Raw genomic sequence first — 16,143 nt, 5'->3', positions numbered from 1 at the left:
TCAAACAGAAACTAAACGGCCTACTTGAATTAATGAATTGAAAAATATTATGTATTAATTGCTATTCATTTTTCACATATTATATATATAATTTTTTTATAAGATATAAGATGTAGAATGATAAATATTAATTGATGAGAAGAATTTTTTTAATGAATATAACTGACATTGAATAGATAATTAGATTTTTACAATCAATTGTCGTTTATTTTTAGAATTTATATAGGAAATAATAAATATCATTGCATATTATATTACAAAATAACAGTTAAATTAATAATTTTAGAGATTTCCAATAAAAATTATCAAAATTATTTGTTTAAAATAATAATTTAAAAATTATAAATAATATTATTATATTACAATAATGTTGGCGGATTGAGATTCACTCAGGTGAGTTTGGTTACCAAACTCATCTCAACTCTTCATTACAACTTTTTCAAATTCTAATATAAAATATAATAAACAATTCAACTTTTTCAAATCTCAAAATAATAATAATATTAAAAAATAATATTCTAACAATATTTTATCATCTCAACTCAACTCAACTCAACTCACTTCAACATCCAAACACAACCTCATTCGTCCAGTTATCGACCTTTTTTTACTTTTTTGCGACCTGTTCGGAAGGGGATATGGTATGGATGGATGCCTTGCTTTCCAAGAAAGGACAAAATGGTAGTTTCATTGCCGCGCGGGACTTCGCCACATCCAACCCAAACCTCACCAGTACCAGCATCCCTCGCTTCCTAACCATCTAACTCTTCACCACCTGTACTTTACACCCTCTCTCCACTCCCTCGGACCTCCACCGTTAGCCGCCCCCAACTCAAATTACTAAAAGCACCTTCTCACAAAAAAAGAAAAAAAAAAAAAAAAATGCAAAACCCCGTGTTATTACTATATAGACTCCCAGTTTTACCCTCCGCCCCAACGCCGCAGTCCCTCTCAGCCATTATTAGAAGAGCCAGCAGCCAAGGAAGGGGACCAAGAAACGGAGATTGGAGTGGGAGTTGGGTGAGGGCAATGCCTTGCTCCTCTTTCGGCGATTCCGGCGCTGCTGACGACAATGGCCGTCTGCGTAATTTCAAGCTGACCGAGTCTACCTTCCTCGCCTCCCTCATGCCCAAGAAAGAGATTGCCGCCGATCGCTTTATCGAGGCCCACCCGGACTACGACGGCCGCGGCGTCCTCATTGCCATCTTCGGTATTTGTTTCATTTGTTTTTCCTGTTTTCGTATAAAAGGAAACGAAATGAAAGAACTCGAATCCGATGAAAAATTTAATCACTAGGCAAATTAAGTGTAAAGGTAGGGCCCTAAAGTTATGAACTTTATGTTGCGGTTTGTTCTGATACTGCCGAAAGAATACATAGCACCAGTTGATATAAGTATTTTATGTACGAGTGACTTGTTCTTCTTAGATTCTGGCGTTGACCCGGCTGCGGCTGGCTTGCAAGTTACATCGGATGGGAAGCCGAAAATCCTAGATGTCCTTGATTGGTATTTATGAAGCTTCTTGATCATTCGAATGGTTTATTTGAATTATTTCTAGATAAATTTTAGACCTAAGATAATTTTTTTCCTGGCTTCAGCACCGGGAGTGGTGATGTCGATACCTCAAAGGTGGTGAAAGCCGATGTGGATGGTTGTATTCGTGGAGCTTCAGGTTTGTTATTATATTAACGGATAGTTCATTGTTATTACGCCCAAACCTTCAGCTGCTCTTTTCGTGCTCGCGTGTATATATATATATATATATATATATATATATTATATTTTCTACGTACGTATGTATAGTTTAAATTGATCACCTAGGCCGTGTTTGGTGGAGCTGAAAATATTAATAACATAAAAATATTTTCCCTGGTTGGCAGAAAACTAAGCAAATGAGTCGACATGTTTTAAAAAGCTTAATAGATATTCACTAGTAAAATTTTAAATTTTAAAGCTTCTCTCTCAAGGCCATCTCAATTATGACATTTATGCTCATCTTAGGCTACCACAGGGACTGCTGCACCTCCTGCATTGGTGACTGTGGCCCTTCGTCAGTACCAGCTGCTCCCTATTCACCACCATCTTTTTCATTGGCTATGACACCATCCTCCCCCATCTCTTGTTTTTTTTGATAAGTACCCTTGCCCATCTCTTTGATGACTTCATTGAAAAATCCTTAAAATCTTCCCTTCTGATTGATCTTTCTGGCAACAGCGCCCTATAAGAATAGGGCACTGCCAATATGTCCTACTCGTCCTTCATGTCTTGAGAATGTCCTTGACTTTGCTGCAGGCTTGCGGTAGCAGTCTGGTGTTTGTGGTTCATGATTTCTCTTTAGGATTACAAATTAGTGGTCGTGATGGTGTGATTTTGATTGCCATCTAAATAATGAAAAACGTTTCAGTGGGATGATGACAAATTAGTAATTTTCCAATGAAAGTTCTTGCCAATACGTTATCCTCATTTTGTTCCTGATTGTTGTTTCGAATGAGTGAATGGGTTTCTAAGGCCATGCCAAGTAAAGATTTTGTGCCCTTTGTTGGTACTTACAAACCTCCCCACTGGGATGTTTTTTTACCAATATTTAAATCTTAGTTGGATAATTGAAATGGTCAGCTAGAGATTTTCTGTTCTGTTTTTGGTTTGTGTAGAAAATATCAGAATTTATCATATTTATGGCTGATTTAATAATGGCTCCAGCCCATAACAGAAATTATAGATGAAAGATGTGTGGAGTGGTCCCTGTTACACATGCATAAATTTTAGTTTTGATTGTCTTACCTGTAACTGTTGTCCATTAATTTTGTTTTTTGATAAGCAACTGGCCTCCATTTAATTATTGCATCTTAACCCCAGTCTACGCACCTGGAGGATCAGCAGTAGAAAATGGGAAAAAATAATAAATCCCACCAATATTTTTCTCCTTTGCAAAGTATCTTTCTCCGCTAATTATGCTGCCCCTTTGAAATTGTGAGTGGAACATCTCTATGTAGATTTTGAGCCAGGTTCTGTTCCTGAAATTATCATGTTCTGGTTTGAACAATATATTCGGTACAGGGACCACTCTGGTTGTCAATTCTTCATGGAAAAATCCTTCTGGTGAATGGCATGTGGGTTGTAAGTTGGTGTATGAGCTATTTACGAACACCTTGACCTCTCGATTGAAGGTAAGAATTACCAATTAAGATCCATCAATTGAGTGAATTTCTCACTTTTATCTCAAGCCTGACCATGAGTTGAAGCCCCTTTCTTTTCCCCCATTGACAGAAAGAAAGAAAGAAAAAGTGGGATGAAAAGAACCAGGAAGAAATTGCTAAAGCTGTTAAGCATCTTGATGAATTCAACCAGGTTGTTGCAATTCCTCCATGCTAATCTTTGTTAACATAGATTTAAATAATAAGTATGCATGTATTATTCACTCAAAATTTTTTTTTTTTGAATCATACTTAGCATATTGTGCTCGTGGGAAATCTGATTGATTGGTATAGCTTATTGTTTCATTTTTTCGTGTTGAACCAGTAAGACTTCCCTTTCATCTTCCCAAGGACTTGGGTTTTCCACATCTTCGTATATTTGAACCCTTTTTCTTGTGGGGGTACAGATTTTCTTCCTGTTGTTTAACTCAGATAAGTCTATGAAAATTAAACTACAGTTATTTTAGCATTTTGAGACAGTTCATTCTTTTGGCTGACAACATAGAATCATGGGTTATTTTAAAATTAAAAATGCATCCATGGCCAGACTTATCTCTCAGATTAGCTATCAAAAAGACGTATCTCTCAGATCATTGAAGTTTGTATGAGCATATTTTCAAACTCTTCAGCTGTCTTGCTTATAAATATGCTTTTGAGGCTAGTGAATCTGGTTGAATCAGATGAGGATTTTTCTCCTAATCCGCTGTGTTCTATTCCTCCAGGAATTGAATGGAATAATAAATCATCTGATTGGGTGTTGAGGAAAGTGGTTGAAATTAAGGATTGTGTGGGAATCTCTTGCGATGGATTTGAGGAACAATTTAGAGCTCTCCTTATTGCTATTGAGGCTGATCAACCTTCTTTGGCTAGACCCGCTTCAAAAAAGGAGAGGGAATTGAAGAGATTTTCGTGCTCAGTTAACTATAATGCTAGGGGAGGAAGTGCCTTTAGAGAATAAGGAAAGGAGAGGGCTGCCATTTGTTATCCATGAAACCTAAGATTATTTCTTGGAATGTTCGGGGGCATAATGATTTTAGAAAATGTCTCTGGGTGAAGAATTTGATCCGCAAGTGGAGGGCTGATGTTATTTGCTTTCAGGAAACCAAACTGAAGTTTGTTAATCAATCTATTGTTAATAGTTTGTGGAGTTGTCATTGTGTGGGATGGGTTGAGTTAGTTTCGAATGGGGTATCGGGGGGTATTATTGTTATGTGGGATAGGAGAGTGGTGGAGTTGATAGCAGTGTTTTAAATTTCGTACCGTACTGGCCGGTACGGCCGAAATTTTTCGTTTCGGCCGTCCGGCCGGTACAGGTACTATATCTGTCCCGTACCGGCTAAAATACTGGCCTTACCGGCTGGTACCGGCCATACCGGACTAAATTTCGGCCTGTACCGGCCTATATTTCGGCCGGTACCGGCCGATATTTCGGCCTGGGTGTTTTTTTTTTTTTTTTTTTCAAACTACAAACTTATTTTTTAACTCCTAATTCAGACTAGACTATTTATAATTTTTATATATATGTATTTATATATAATTTATTTATATATAGACTATTATTTTAGAATATAATTTATATATATATTTATATATATAATTTATTTATATATCGATTATCCCGAAACATTATCCCGAAACGCTATCCCGAAACGGTACTGGTACCGAAATATTTCGTTCCAGTGCCTTGACCGGTACGACGTCCGGTACGGTATTCAAAACATTGGTTGATAGAACATTATGTGGGAGAATATTTGGTGGCATGCCATTTTAAGAGTGTGGATGATGGTTTCAAATGAGCTTTTGCAGGTGTTTATGGCCCAAATTTGGTTAGTAGTAGGAGTATTTTATGGGACAAAATGGCGGGTCTTTGTTGTTGGTGAGATCTCCTCTGGTGTTTTGGAGGGGATTTTAATATTACTCGATTTCCTAGCGATCGAGTGGGGGATTCTCATTTTTCTCATGCTATGACAGTTTTTTCAGAACTGAATTTCGAGTTAGATTTGATTGATTTACCATTGGTGGGAGGGGATCTTATGTGGTTCAATGGAAGGGTATGGTCAAGGCTGGATAGATTTTTGGTATCAGCTTCTTGGGAAGCTTATTTTTCTTATGTGAGTCAGAAAAGACTTATGAGAATTTGTTTTGATCATTATCCCGTCATGTTGGATTGTGGGGGCATTATTGGAGGGCATAGGTACTTAGGTACTTTAAATTTGAAAATATGTGGTTGGAGGATGGGATAGGGTGAGGTTGTGGTGGTCTTCGTACATTTTTTATGGTACTCCAAGTTTTGTATTAGCTGGAAAACTTAAAGCTCTAAAACAAGATTTGAAGAGTTGTAATATGGAGGTGTTTGGGAACATGGAAAATAAGAGGAAGTGTCTTTTGGATTAGTTGTAGTGTTTGGAGGATAGGGAGTTGTTGGGGGAAATAACCGGGGAGGAAATGGAGAGAAAAAAAGGGGTGGTTGTTGAATTAGAGAAGATCTCTTTAATGGAGAAAATCTCTTGGAGACAAAAATCTCGGGTTCTGTGGTTGAAGGAAGGTGACAAGTGTACAATTTTTTTTCACCAAAATGGTGAACTTTTATCGAAGAAATAATGCTATTGAGGTCCTTCATGAAGGTGATACCATTCTTTCAGATCAAGAGGCCATCAAGGAACATATTGTGAATTTTTATGAAAAGTTGTTTAGGGAAGAATACTCTTGGAGACCCAAGTTAGATGGGCTGATTTTTGATTCCATAGACTAGGCAATTGGAAAATGGTTGGAGAGAGTTTTTGAAGAAGAAGTACTTGATGTGGTTAGAGGAATGACAAGGGACAAAGCTTCGGGTCCGGATGGTTTTTCAATGGATTTTTTCCAAGCTTGTTAGGACATAGTTGGAGAAGATATTATGAAGGTCTTTCTTGAATTTCATTCATTTATGAAATTTGAGAAAAGTTTCAATGCTACTTTTATTGCACTAATTCCTAAAAAGGTGGGTGCTATGGAAATGAGGGATTTTCAGCTTGTTAGTTTGGTAAATGGGGTGTACAAGATTATTTCTAAGGTGCTAGCTAATCGCATGAGTGTGGTGATGGAGAAGATTATTTTGAAATCTCAAAATGCATTTGTGAGGGGGAGAAAAATTCTTGATTCAGTTTTAAATGCTAATGAATGTTTGGAGAGTAGAATCCAATTAGGTGAATTCGTGAATCTGGAGTTTTAGTTAAATTGGATATGGAAAATGTTTATGATCATGTTAATTGAGAGTTTCTCTTGTACTTGAGAGATATGGCTTTGGAGAGAAGTGGCGTTCGTGGATGTGAAGCATTGTATTTCGTCGACGAGATTTTCCATCTTGGTGAATGGCTCCCCGGTTGGGTTCTTCAATAGTTGACATGGCTTGAGACAAGGAGATCCTCTATCTCCTTTTTTTTTTTTTTTTTTTTTGTCATAGCTATAGATGCTTTGAGTAGAATGATTAAAACGACAGTGGAAGGAAGTTTTTTTTTGGGTTTTGTGGTGGGAGATGAGTCTCGGAGTAGCTTAAAAGTCTCTCATCTGCTTTTTGCTAATGACACTTTAATTTTTAGTGAGACCAACCAAGACCATCTTTGTTCTTTGAGAGCCCTTTTGTTATGTTTTGAAGCTGTTTCGGGTCTTAGAATCAACTTATCTAAATCTGAAATTGTTTCGGTGGGTTCTGTTTCGAATATTTCAGATCTGGCTAATATTTTGGGGTGCAAGGTATCTTCGTTGCCTTTGATGTATCTTGGGTTTTCCCTTAAGGGCTCCTCACAAATCTATTATGATTTGGGATGGGGTGATTGAGAAGATTGAGAGGAGGGTACTTGGTTGGAAAAAGTTATATTTGTCTTAAGGGGGAAGAATAACTTTGATAAAGAGTACATTGTCTAATTTTCCTACATATTTTCGTTCTCTTTTCCCTTTGCCGGCAGGGTTTGTTAATAGGATTGAGAGGAATTTTTGGAATTTCTTGTGGGGAGGTAAAGGGGAGGGAAAAAAGTTTCATTTGGTAAAATGGAACAAGGTTTGTTAACTGGTTTCTTGTGAAGGTTTGGGGGTGCGAAATTTGAGGCTTTTTAATAAAGCACTTCTTGGGAAATGGCTTTGGAGATATCATATTGAGAGAGATGCCATATGGAAAAATGTCGTTGATGTTAGATATGGAGGATATGGGGGAGTTGGTGTTCTGATGAAGTAAGAGGAACGTATGGGGTGGGCTTGTGGAAGACCTTTCAGATGGGTTGGGGGGAGTTTGTCAATCAAGTTAAATTTAGGGGTTGTTTGGATTCAGAGTTGATCTCAACTCATCTCATCTAATCATTACAACTTTTCCAAACTTAAACGAAATATAATAAAAAATTCAACATTTTCAAATTTCAAAACAAAAATAATATTAAAAAATTATATTCTAATAATATTTTATTCAACTTTCAATTCTCATTTCAACTCAACTCATTATCCTAACCTTCCATTAAGATGGGAGATGGGACTAGGATACATTTTTGGCATGACACTTGGTGTGGGGATTCAGCTTTCAAGATTGCTTACCCTTCCCTTTTTAGGATTTTGCTAGGAATCAAGATGTTGCAGTGGCTAATTCTTTTCTTATTTGATTAATAATTTTCAATGGAATGTTGATTTTGTTAGTGCATGATTGGGAAGTGAATGTAGTCTTTGATTTTTTTGGAAGATTATACATTTTGAAGATTGTGCAGGGAAGGGAGGATAGTTTGCTGTGGGTTCATGCAGTAAATTCCAGATTTTTGGTTAGCTCCTTTTATAAGGTGCTAACCTGTCATCGTGTGTATGATTACCCCTGGAAAAGCATTTGGAGAGTTAGGGCAAGTTTGGGAGGTGGGATGAAATACAAAATTCTCATCTCATCTCATCATATCATTACACATTTTTCAAATCTCCATACAAAATATAATAAACAATTCAACTTTTTCAAATCCCAATACAATAATAATACTAAAACATAATATTTTAAACACTAAAACAAAACACAAAATTCTCATTTCACCCCCCAAACCTGCCCTTAAGGTACCTAGTAAGGTGGTGATTTTCTGTTGGTTGGTGTCTCTTGGTAAAATTCTAACCACAAATAACTTAAAGAAAGCATGGAACGTGTGTAGTAGATTGGTGCTTCATGTGCAAGAAAGATGGTGAATCTATTAACTATCTTTTCCTTCATTGTGACGTGGCCAAGACTTGGAATGAGATTTTTGGTAGGACGGGTATTGATTGGGAAATGCCTAAGCAAGTGGTGGATCTTCTTGCATGTTGGAAAGGTTTTGAGGGGAGACAACGTATTGCTGCCATATGGAAGATGATTCCTTTGTGTCTAATGTGGTGCCTATGGTTGGAGAGGAATAGGAGGTGCTTTGAAGATAGAGAACGCTCAATGGGAGAACTTAGGGAGTTTTTCTTTAGTACCTTGAGTTTTTGAGCTAAGGCTCTTGCATTGAATAGAGATAATTTTCTTGTTTTGCTTTAGTCTTTTTCTGTTTCTAGTGTGAATGTAGGTATTTCCTCTTGTATACTTGGGCTTTGCCTATTCTTTGTAATGAAATTCTCTTGTTAATTATAAAAAAAAGTTTTTGAATGTGCATGCATAGCGTGATGTATTTTTTCGTCCTTGTATAACTTATCATGATTTTGTTTTTCTAGAAACACACTAAAGTGGAGGATGCAAACCTTAAAAAGGCTCGTGAAGACCTCCAAAAGAGAATTGATATTTTACGAAAGCAAGCCGAAGTGAGTGATAAGTAGTTTTTATTTTATATTTTGATCTTTGCCGAGTTTCCTATGCTACTAAGTTGTGATCTTTCTATTTTTAGAGCTTTGATGACAAGGGGCCCGTGATCGATGCTATTGTGTGGCATGATGGAGAAGTATGGAGGGTTGCTATTGACACACAGAGTCTTGAGGATGATTCGGATTCTGGGAAACTTGCTGACTTTATGCCCCTAACTAACTATAGGTATCCTCGATCATCCACTGTTGCATCTGCTCAAAGATTCTTGCTTAGACAGAAGTGGGATGATGTTGAGAGGAAGAGAATATAATGTAAAAACATCCTAGAAAATAGTAATTTAATATAATGGTATATCTTGAATTTCAGCATATCACTGACAGTTCTAGTTTTAATTTAATGATAATAGTCTAATATCCCTTCTTCTTCTTCTTCTTCTAATACTTTTTTTTTGATAAGTAAACAAGTATTATTAATTTAAGAATGAGCAACAACTGCTAGTTACAAAGTTCATTATGCCCTATCTACGTAGGCGCATTAGAAACTAAGAAATCATGAAAGTTCAAGCCATTGAAGTCTACAGCAATTGCCCAAGTACAAAGAGTCCTAAAAAAGAAAACTTTAAGCTCCGCCATAGATATCTCTGTTTTCGAATGTCCGCTCATTGCGTTCCTGCCACAAGCACCACATGATACAAATCGGAATTATTTTCCATATCGCTTTGATCTGTTGCACACCTCGAATGGGGGTCCAGCATGCCAACATTTCCACCACAGATTCTGGCATCACCCACGCTAGGTCCATTCTATTAAACACCTCATATCAGAGAGACCTAGCAACCTCACAATGTAAAAGTAGATGATTCACAGACTCACCCCCACTTTTACACATGCAGCACCAGTCTATAATGATTATCTTCATTTTTCTCAGATTATCCGTAGTGAGAATCTTGCCTAAGGAAGCTATCCACACAAAAAAAGAAGCTTTGGGTGGAGCCTTGTTCTTCCAAAGCCTTCTCTAAGGAAATTGTATCTCAGGTTCTTGTGTGAGAATCTTATAAAATGATCGAACTGTGAATACCCCTCTCCCTGCAGGAGTCCACCACAAACCATCTTCCTGTTGGACATTCGGCGACAAGAATACAACAGACTATACAAATCTACAAAACTCTCCACCTCCCAGTCTTGTGCCGCCCGGATGAAATTGATATTCCAGTGTGTACTCTCACCCGAAATTCCCATAACCTCCGTCACTGTAGCATCTTTATCACTTGCGATCAAGAAAAGTAACGGAAACAAATCTTGAAGGGCACTGTTACCACATCAAGCATCCTTCCAAAATCTGATCCTGGACCCTATACCCAACTGAAATCGAGTATGATGATGGAAGGCCTCCCACCCTCTTCTTATATGTTTCCATAGCCCCACTCCATAGGTGCCTCTAACTTCTCTAGTACACCATCCCTCCCCTAAATCATCATACTTGTTCTTGATCACTGCTTTCCATAAGGCTTACAGTTCCTTAATATATCGCCACAACCATTTTCCTAGTAATGCCCGATTAAACAACCTCAAATTTCTAATACCCAAACCGCCACTCGAGATAGGACGACAAACCTTCTCCCACTTGACTAAATGACATTTAAATTCCTCTCCTAAACCACCCCACAGAAAATCTTTTTGTAGTTCTCAAGTCTACCGGCCACATTTGCCGGTATTGGGAATAAGGATAAGAAATAGGTGTGTAGGTTAGAAAGTGTACTCTTGATCAACGTAATCTGGCCCCCTTTCGACAAGTATATGCTCTTCCAACTTGCCATTCTCCTCTCTATTTTTTCAATCATCGTATCCCAAATCGAGCAAGTCTTCGAATTTATACCCAACGGGAGTCCTAGGTACATCATAGGAAGAGACGCTATCTTACAACCCAATGTCCTTGCCTACTCTCGGACATTCTGGACTCTTCCAATCGGCACCAACTCGGATTTATCATAGTTCACTTTTAAGCTAGACACAACTTCAAAACAAAGAAGCAACGCCTTCACAGCACGCAACTGATCTGGATTGGCCTCACACATAATAAGCGTATCATCCACAAACAACAAATGAGAAATAGTAGTAATACCCCTACTCGAGGATCCAACTTGAAAACCACTTACACAACCATTAGCCATCAAAGTCGAGATTATCCTACTTAGTGCCTCCATCACAATAACAAAAAGGTGGGGAGATAACAGATCCCCTTGTCTCAAACCACGAGAATTCTCAAAAAAACCCTCTGGGCTGCCATTGATCAACACAAAGAATCTTGCCATGGAAATACACCAGCTGATCCATGACCTTCACCTCTCCCCAAAACCCTACCTACCCAGTAAATACAGAAGAAAATCTCAATTAATATGATCATACGCCTTTTCCATATCTACCTTGCACAGAATCCATGAACTCCCAGCCTTCAGTCTACTGTCTAGATATTCATTAGCAATTAGAACTGCATTAAGAATTTGTCTGCCTTTTACGAAAGTATTTTGAGGCTTAGTTACAATCTTCCCCAACACCACACTTAACCGATTAGCAAGTATTTTAGAAATAATCTTGTAGACTTTATTCACTAGACTAATAGACCGATAATCCATAATCTCACAAGCCTCCACCTTTTTAGGTATTAAAGCAAGGAGAGCGGTGTTAAGACTTTTCTCAAATTTTCCAACAGAGTACAACTCCTGAAACAGCTTAAAAAAATCTTCTTTTATCACCTCCCAACATTCTTGGAAAAACCCCATAGAGAAACCATGCATTATCTTTTACCATATTCCTTACTACATCTTACACCTCTTCCTCCTCAAAGCCCTCTCCATCCTAACTACATCCCCCGTCTCAATGGTGTCAAAAACCAACCTATCAAGAGTAGGCCTCCACCCCACCTGCTCAGTAAGGAGCTTCTCAAAGAAATCAATAACATGATCTTTAATAACTTCCTCTTCCCTACACTCCACCCCTTCAATTTTCAGTACCTTTATGTTATTGTTTCTTCTATGCGAGTTTACAATGCGATGGAAAAACTTCGTACTCCGATTCCCTTCCTTTAATCATAATGCTCTTGACTTTTGTCGCCAAGACATTTCTTTTTGTAAAATAATTCTCTCAAGATCTGCGACCAACACAGTTCTTTGTGATTGCTCCTCCTCAGAAAGTGGCCTCCCTTCTTGAAGTCTATCTAACTCCTGAATCTCCAAGCACTTGATATTTTTGTTCTCCCTTATGTTTCCAAATGACTATTTATTCTACTCCTTCAAGTTTCTTTTTAAGGCCTTCAGCTTGTTCGCAAAAATAAAATTGGGTGTACCAGTGAACTGATAAGAAATCCACCATTGTTTAACCCTCTCCACAAAACCTTCTGATTTCAACCACATATTCTCGAACTTACAGTATCGTCTACCACTATGAATGCCTGCGCGATCCAGGAAAATAGGCCAATGATCCAAATTTAAGCGTACCAAACACTTTTGCCATACCTCAGGCAAATGGCTTTTCCACTTAGGTGAAATTAAAAAACGATTCAAGCGAGACCAAGTTTGGTTATTTGACCATGTGGCTGAGCCCCCCGCGAGAGGAAGGTCTATCAAATTCAAGTCAAAGATACACTCTGAGAACTCCACACTTGTAGGCCTCACTCTTCTTCTTCTGAAGCTTTCACTTGGGAATCTCACAACATTGAAATCACTCTCAATACACCATGGAAGATCCCACCAACTATGTACCCCTACTAGTTCATCCCACAATAATCTTCTGTTAGCATCTAGATTTGGACCATTCACACTTGCAAAAGCCCATAAGAAATCATTGAACACACTTTTAAAGGAGCACACTATCATATATCTCCCTATAAATTCCTCTACTTTCTCCACCACCCTCCTATCCCACATCACCACAATTCCTCCCGATGCCCCTATAGAGGCCAAGTATACCCAATCCACATGAACATCGCTCCATAAACTTCGCACAATCTTTTTATCTATCATTTTCAACTTCATCTCCTGTAAACACACAATGTCCGCTTTTCACTCACGAAGCAAGTGCTGAACCTGGTTGCGCTTATCTACCTCGTTAAGCCCACGCACATTCCAAGACACAATCTTAGGCTTTATTTGGGAACAGGCAGCCCCTTCCCTTTTACCCAACACCTATTGGAGCTTCCTTCCGAATTCATCGACCACGCCAATTTTTTCAGCTCCTAATTTTTCTTCGAATCCCTCTTCTTTTTTTGTTGATGTCCAGCTTCCATAGCAGTTAACAATGCTATAAACTGCTCTTCATACCCTTCACAATTAATTCCCACGTAATGTTGGATCTCTTTCACCTTGTTTATGACCCAATCTGAGGCTTGGTTTGGATAACAGTAGTTTAATGGAATAGGAATCCCCCTCCTATTAATTTGAAAATTCTGGAACTCTTCACCCACTGAAATCCCTTCCAAGCCCTCCTGATCACAAGCCTAAGGGAGAAAAAATTCATCCTCCACCGAATGCATAAGCTGATCGCAAGACTCAGGGAGAAAAAACTCATCCTCCACCGAATGCATAAGGTCGACCGAATCATCTTCCTCAGCCAACTCGAAATCCTCATACAACTTGACAGACAAGTTCACCAGAGCAAAACCCGCGTCTCCTCCAAACATCGGCGACATCTGAGCTTCCTTCAGGGGAGAGAAATGCGATCCAAACTCCACCAGCACCTTTTGCGCACACACTGGCGGCCTGTCATCAGTGACCTCCATCCCCTCAGTCGGCACCGTCTGTGCAACCTTCACCTGATCCTCCACCAACGGCGAACTTTCTGGCACGAAGCCGAGGCTGTGTAACACGGCGGGACACACAGGGTTGGGGCTCTTGATGCCTCGTGAACCTTCCATGGGCTGAGATAGGTTCACCCCGATCCCAGACCCATCACAATGGGCCCTGGGCTTAGACGGCCCGGCCCGGTCACAGGGGCCTAAACTCGATGAAGCCTTCTGCCTGGCCTTAGACCAAAAAAGCCCACCCGTCTGACGCCAAATAGCCCGACCCTTACCAACTTTAACTTTCAGCTGGGCCTCACTCTGGGCTTTTCTAAGCCCATCTCCTGTTTCCTTCAGTTTGCCTTTGAAGTTCCCCTTGTCATCCCTTGCCTTAAATAGACCGACAACATTGAGTAATTCAGCCATGTCCTTTTGCAGCATCCGTAACTGCCCCTACACCTCCAACAACATCCTACATACATCCCATGCCTCTTGACATGCCACAGAACTTCTGCCATGTAAGTGGCTCAACGCATCGTATGGCTTTGACGGAGCTTCACGACACCCAAATCCCCTGACAGAGCCCCTCCCGCCACCGTCACCCTTCCTCACCATGTTCGGCATTGTTGAAGAGAGCACCTCCTTATACGATCGTGTTTGGTGCCTCAACTCCCCCTTGACAACATTCGACTGACCTCCACCAGGAAACTCCTTTCTCGGCTCAACCAGCACCGCCCGCATCTTCCTCCACTCCTAACCATTCACACCTTCTGGAATGCACAAGACATTCCTTCTCCCCCCTGGTTATACTCAGCAACCTCAAGATATCTTCCTCTTCGATTTGAGCAACGCTGATCGATAATACTACAATATCCTTCTCTAGTTGCTACATACACCTTCTTTCTACCTCCTTTCATGCTCTCCTCTAACACCTTCTCACGCCACTGCACTGAAGATGGACCCAATAGAACCACATGTTCTGTCTTCCAGTTTCTTTCGGTGACTCGCAGCATTCCACCCCCAGCCATTGATAAAATAAAACATTTGGATTCAATCACCACCTCTACAGGATAACCCATCTTAATCACCACAATAACTCAAAATCCAGTTATCATAGCACCATCAATGGGAAGGAACGCTACAGGACGCAACACGAAAGAGAAAAATTCATGTGTACGGAGAGAAAACATTTAGGAGAGAGGCTTCTTCTAATACTACTAATACTATAAGAGAAGATGCAGGGGTGTGTTGGTTGTTAATGGTATGGAAGATGTACTGTTGAGACGTGTACTTTAGGGTTTTGAAATGTTGTGTGGTAAACCTTCCAATCTCAAGAAATTATTAATCTGCACTAGCCAAAATGTATATTAGTGATTTGGCTAGTAATAATTGTATATAAAATGTTTATTTTATTTATTTTTTGATATGTAAATAAGGTATATTACTCCAAGAATAGGCCTAGCCCAGTATATACAACAACCACCCTGACTAGGAGGGTGCAAGGGAAACAAGAAAATCATGAAGGGCCATGCCATTGAAATCAACAGCATAGGACCAAGTATGTAAAGTGGTATAAAATAAAGCTATAAGTTCCTTTAGTAATCTCTCCTTGTCCTCAAACGTCCGTGCATTACGTTCCTGCCATAGACACCACATGACACATAGGAATCGTTTTCCAGACAGCTGAAATCTGATGTACCCCTCCCATACTTGGCCAACTAGCCAGGGCTGCCACCATAATCTCTAGCATAACCCAACCCAACTCTACTCTACCCAGCACCCCATCCCATAAAGTCCGTGCTATGTCATAGTGTAACAATAGATGATCCACCGACTTGCCCCCTCCCTTACACATACAACACAAATCTGCTATAATAATTCTCTACTTACTCAAAATTATCGGTTGTGAGAATCTTGCCTAAAGATGCTGTCCACATGAAAAAAGCTACTTTGGGAGGCGCCTTATGTCTCCATATCCTCCTCCAAGGGAACCAAATGTTGGGATTTTGGGTAAGAGCCTTATAAAATGAACGAACTGAAAAAACACCTTTCTCGGCGGGTACCCACCACAATCCATCTTCTTGTACATTGCTTGGTTTTGCGGAGTACAGAAGACTATAAAAACCAGCAAAGCTGTTCATCTCCCAATCTTGCGCAGCCATACTAAAATTGATATTCCAATGAAGTTGCTCCCCCAATATTTCCATAACCTCCGCTATTGAAGCCTCTTTGACACTGGCAATTTGGAATAAGGAGGGAAATGCATCTTGCAGAGTAGTATCTCCACACCAAATATCTTTCCAGAATTTAATCTTGGATCCATTGCCCATTAGAAAACGATTGTGACGAAAAAAGACCATCCATCCTCTTCTAATATGTTTCTGCAACTTCACTCCATCAGCTCCTC

At 39.4% G+C, this 16,143-nt stretch overlaps 1 protein-coding gene across 1 annotated transcript in view; it reads left to right on the top strand.

Moving 5' to 3' along the window:
- Positions 1 to 786: 786 nt before the first annotated feature.
- LOC108996808 (tripeptidyl-peptidase 2-like) overlaps positions 787 to 16,143 on the top strand; it is a 48,527-nt gene continuing 33,170 nt past the window's right edge. The window contains exons 1-7 of the mRNA XM_018972823.2: positions 787 to 1,210; positions 1,427 to 1,505; positions 1,598 to 1,671; positions 3,057 to 3,166; positions 3,267 to 3,347; positions 8,876 to 8,962; positions 9,046 to 9,188. Coding sequence (XP_018828368.1) covers positions 883 to 1,210; positions 1,427 to 1,505; positions 1,598 to 1,671; positions 3,057 to 3,166; positions 3,267 to 3,347; positions 8,876 to 8,962; positions 9,046 to 9,188 — 902 coding nt within the window. The 5' untranslated portion in view covers positions 787 to 882. The remainder of the gene's footprint in view (positions 1,211 to 1,426; positions 1,506 to 1,597; positions 1,672 to 3,056; positions 3,167 to 3,266; positions 3,348 to 8,875; positions 8,963 to 9,045; positions 9,189 to 16,143) is intronic.

This window comes from Juglans regia, chromosome 10, assembly GCF_001411555.2.
Source record: "Juglans regia cultivar Chandler chromosome 10, Walnut 2.0, whole genome shotgun sequence".
NCBI lineage: Eukaryota > Viridiplantae > Streptophyta > Magnoliopsida > Fagales > Juglandaceae > Juglans > Juglans regia.
Note: the sequence above shows the minus strand (reverse complement) of the source record. Positions and strands in the feature narration are given on the sequence as shown.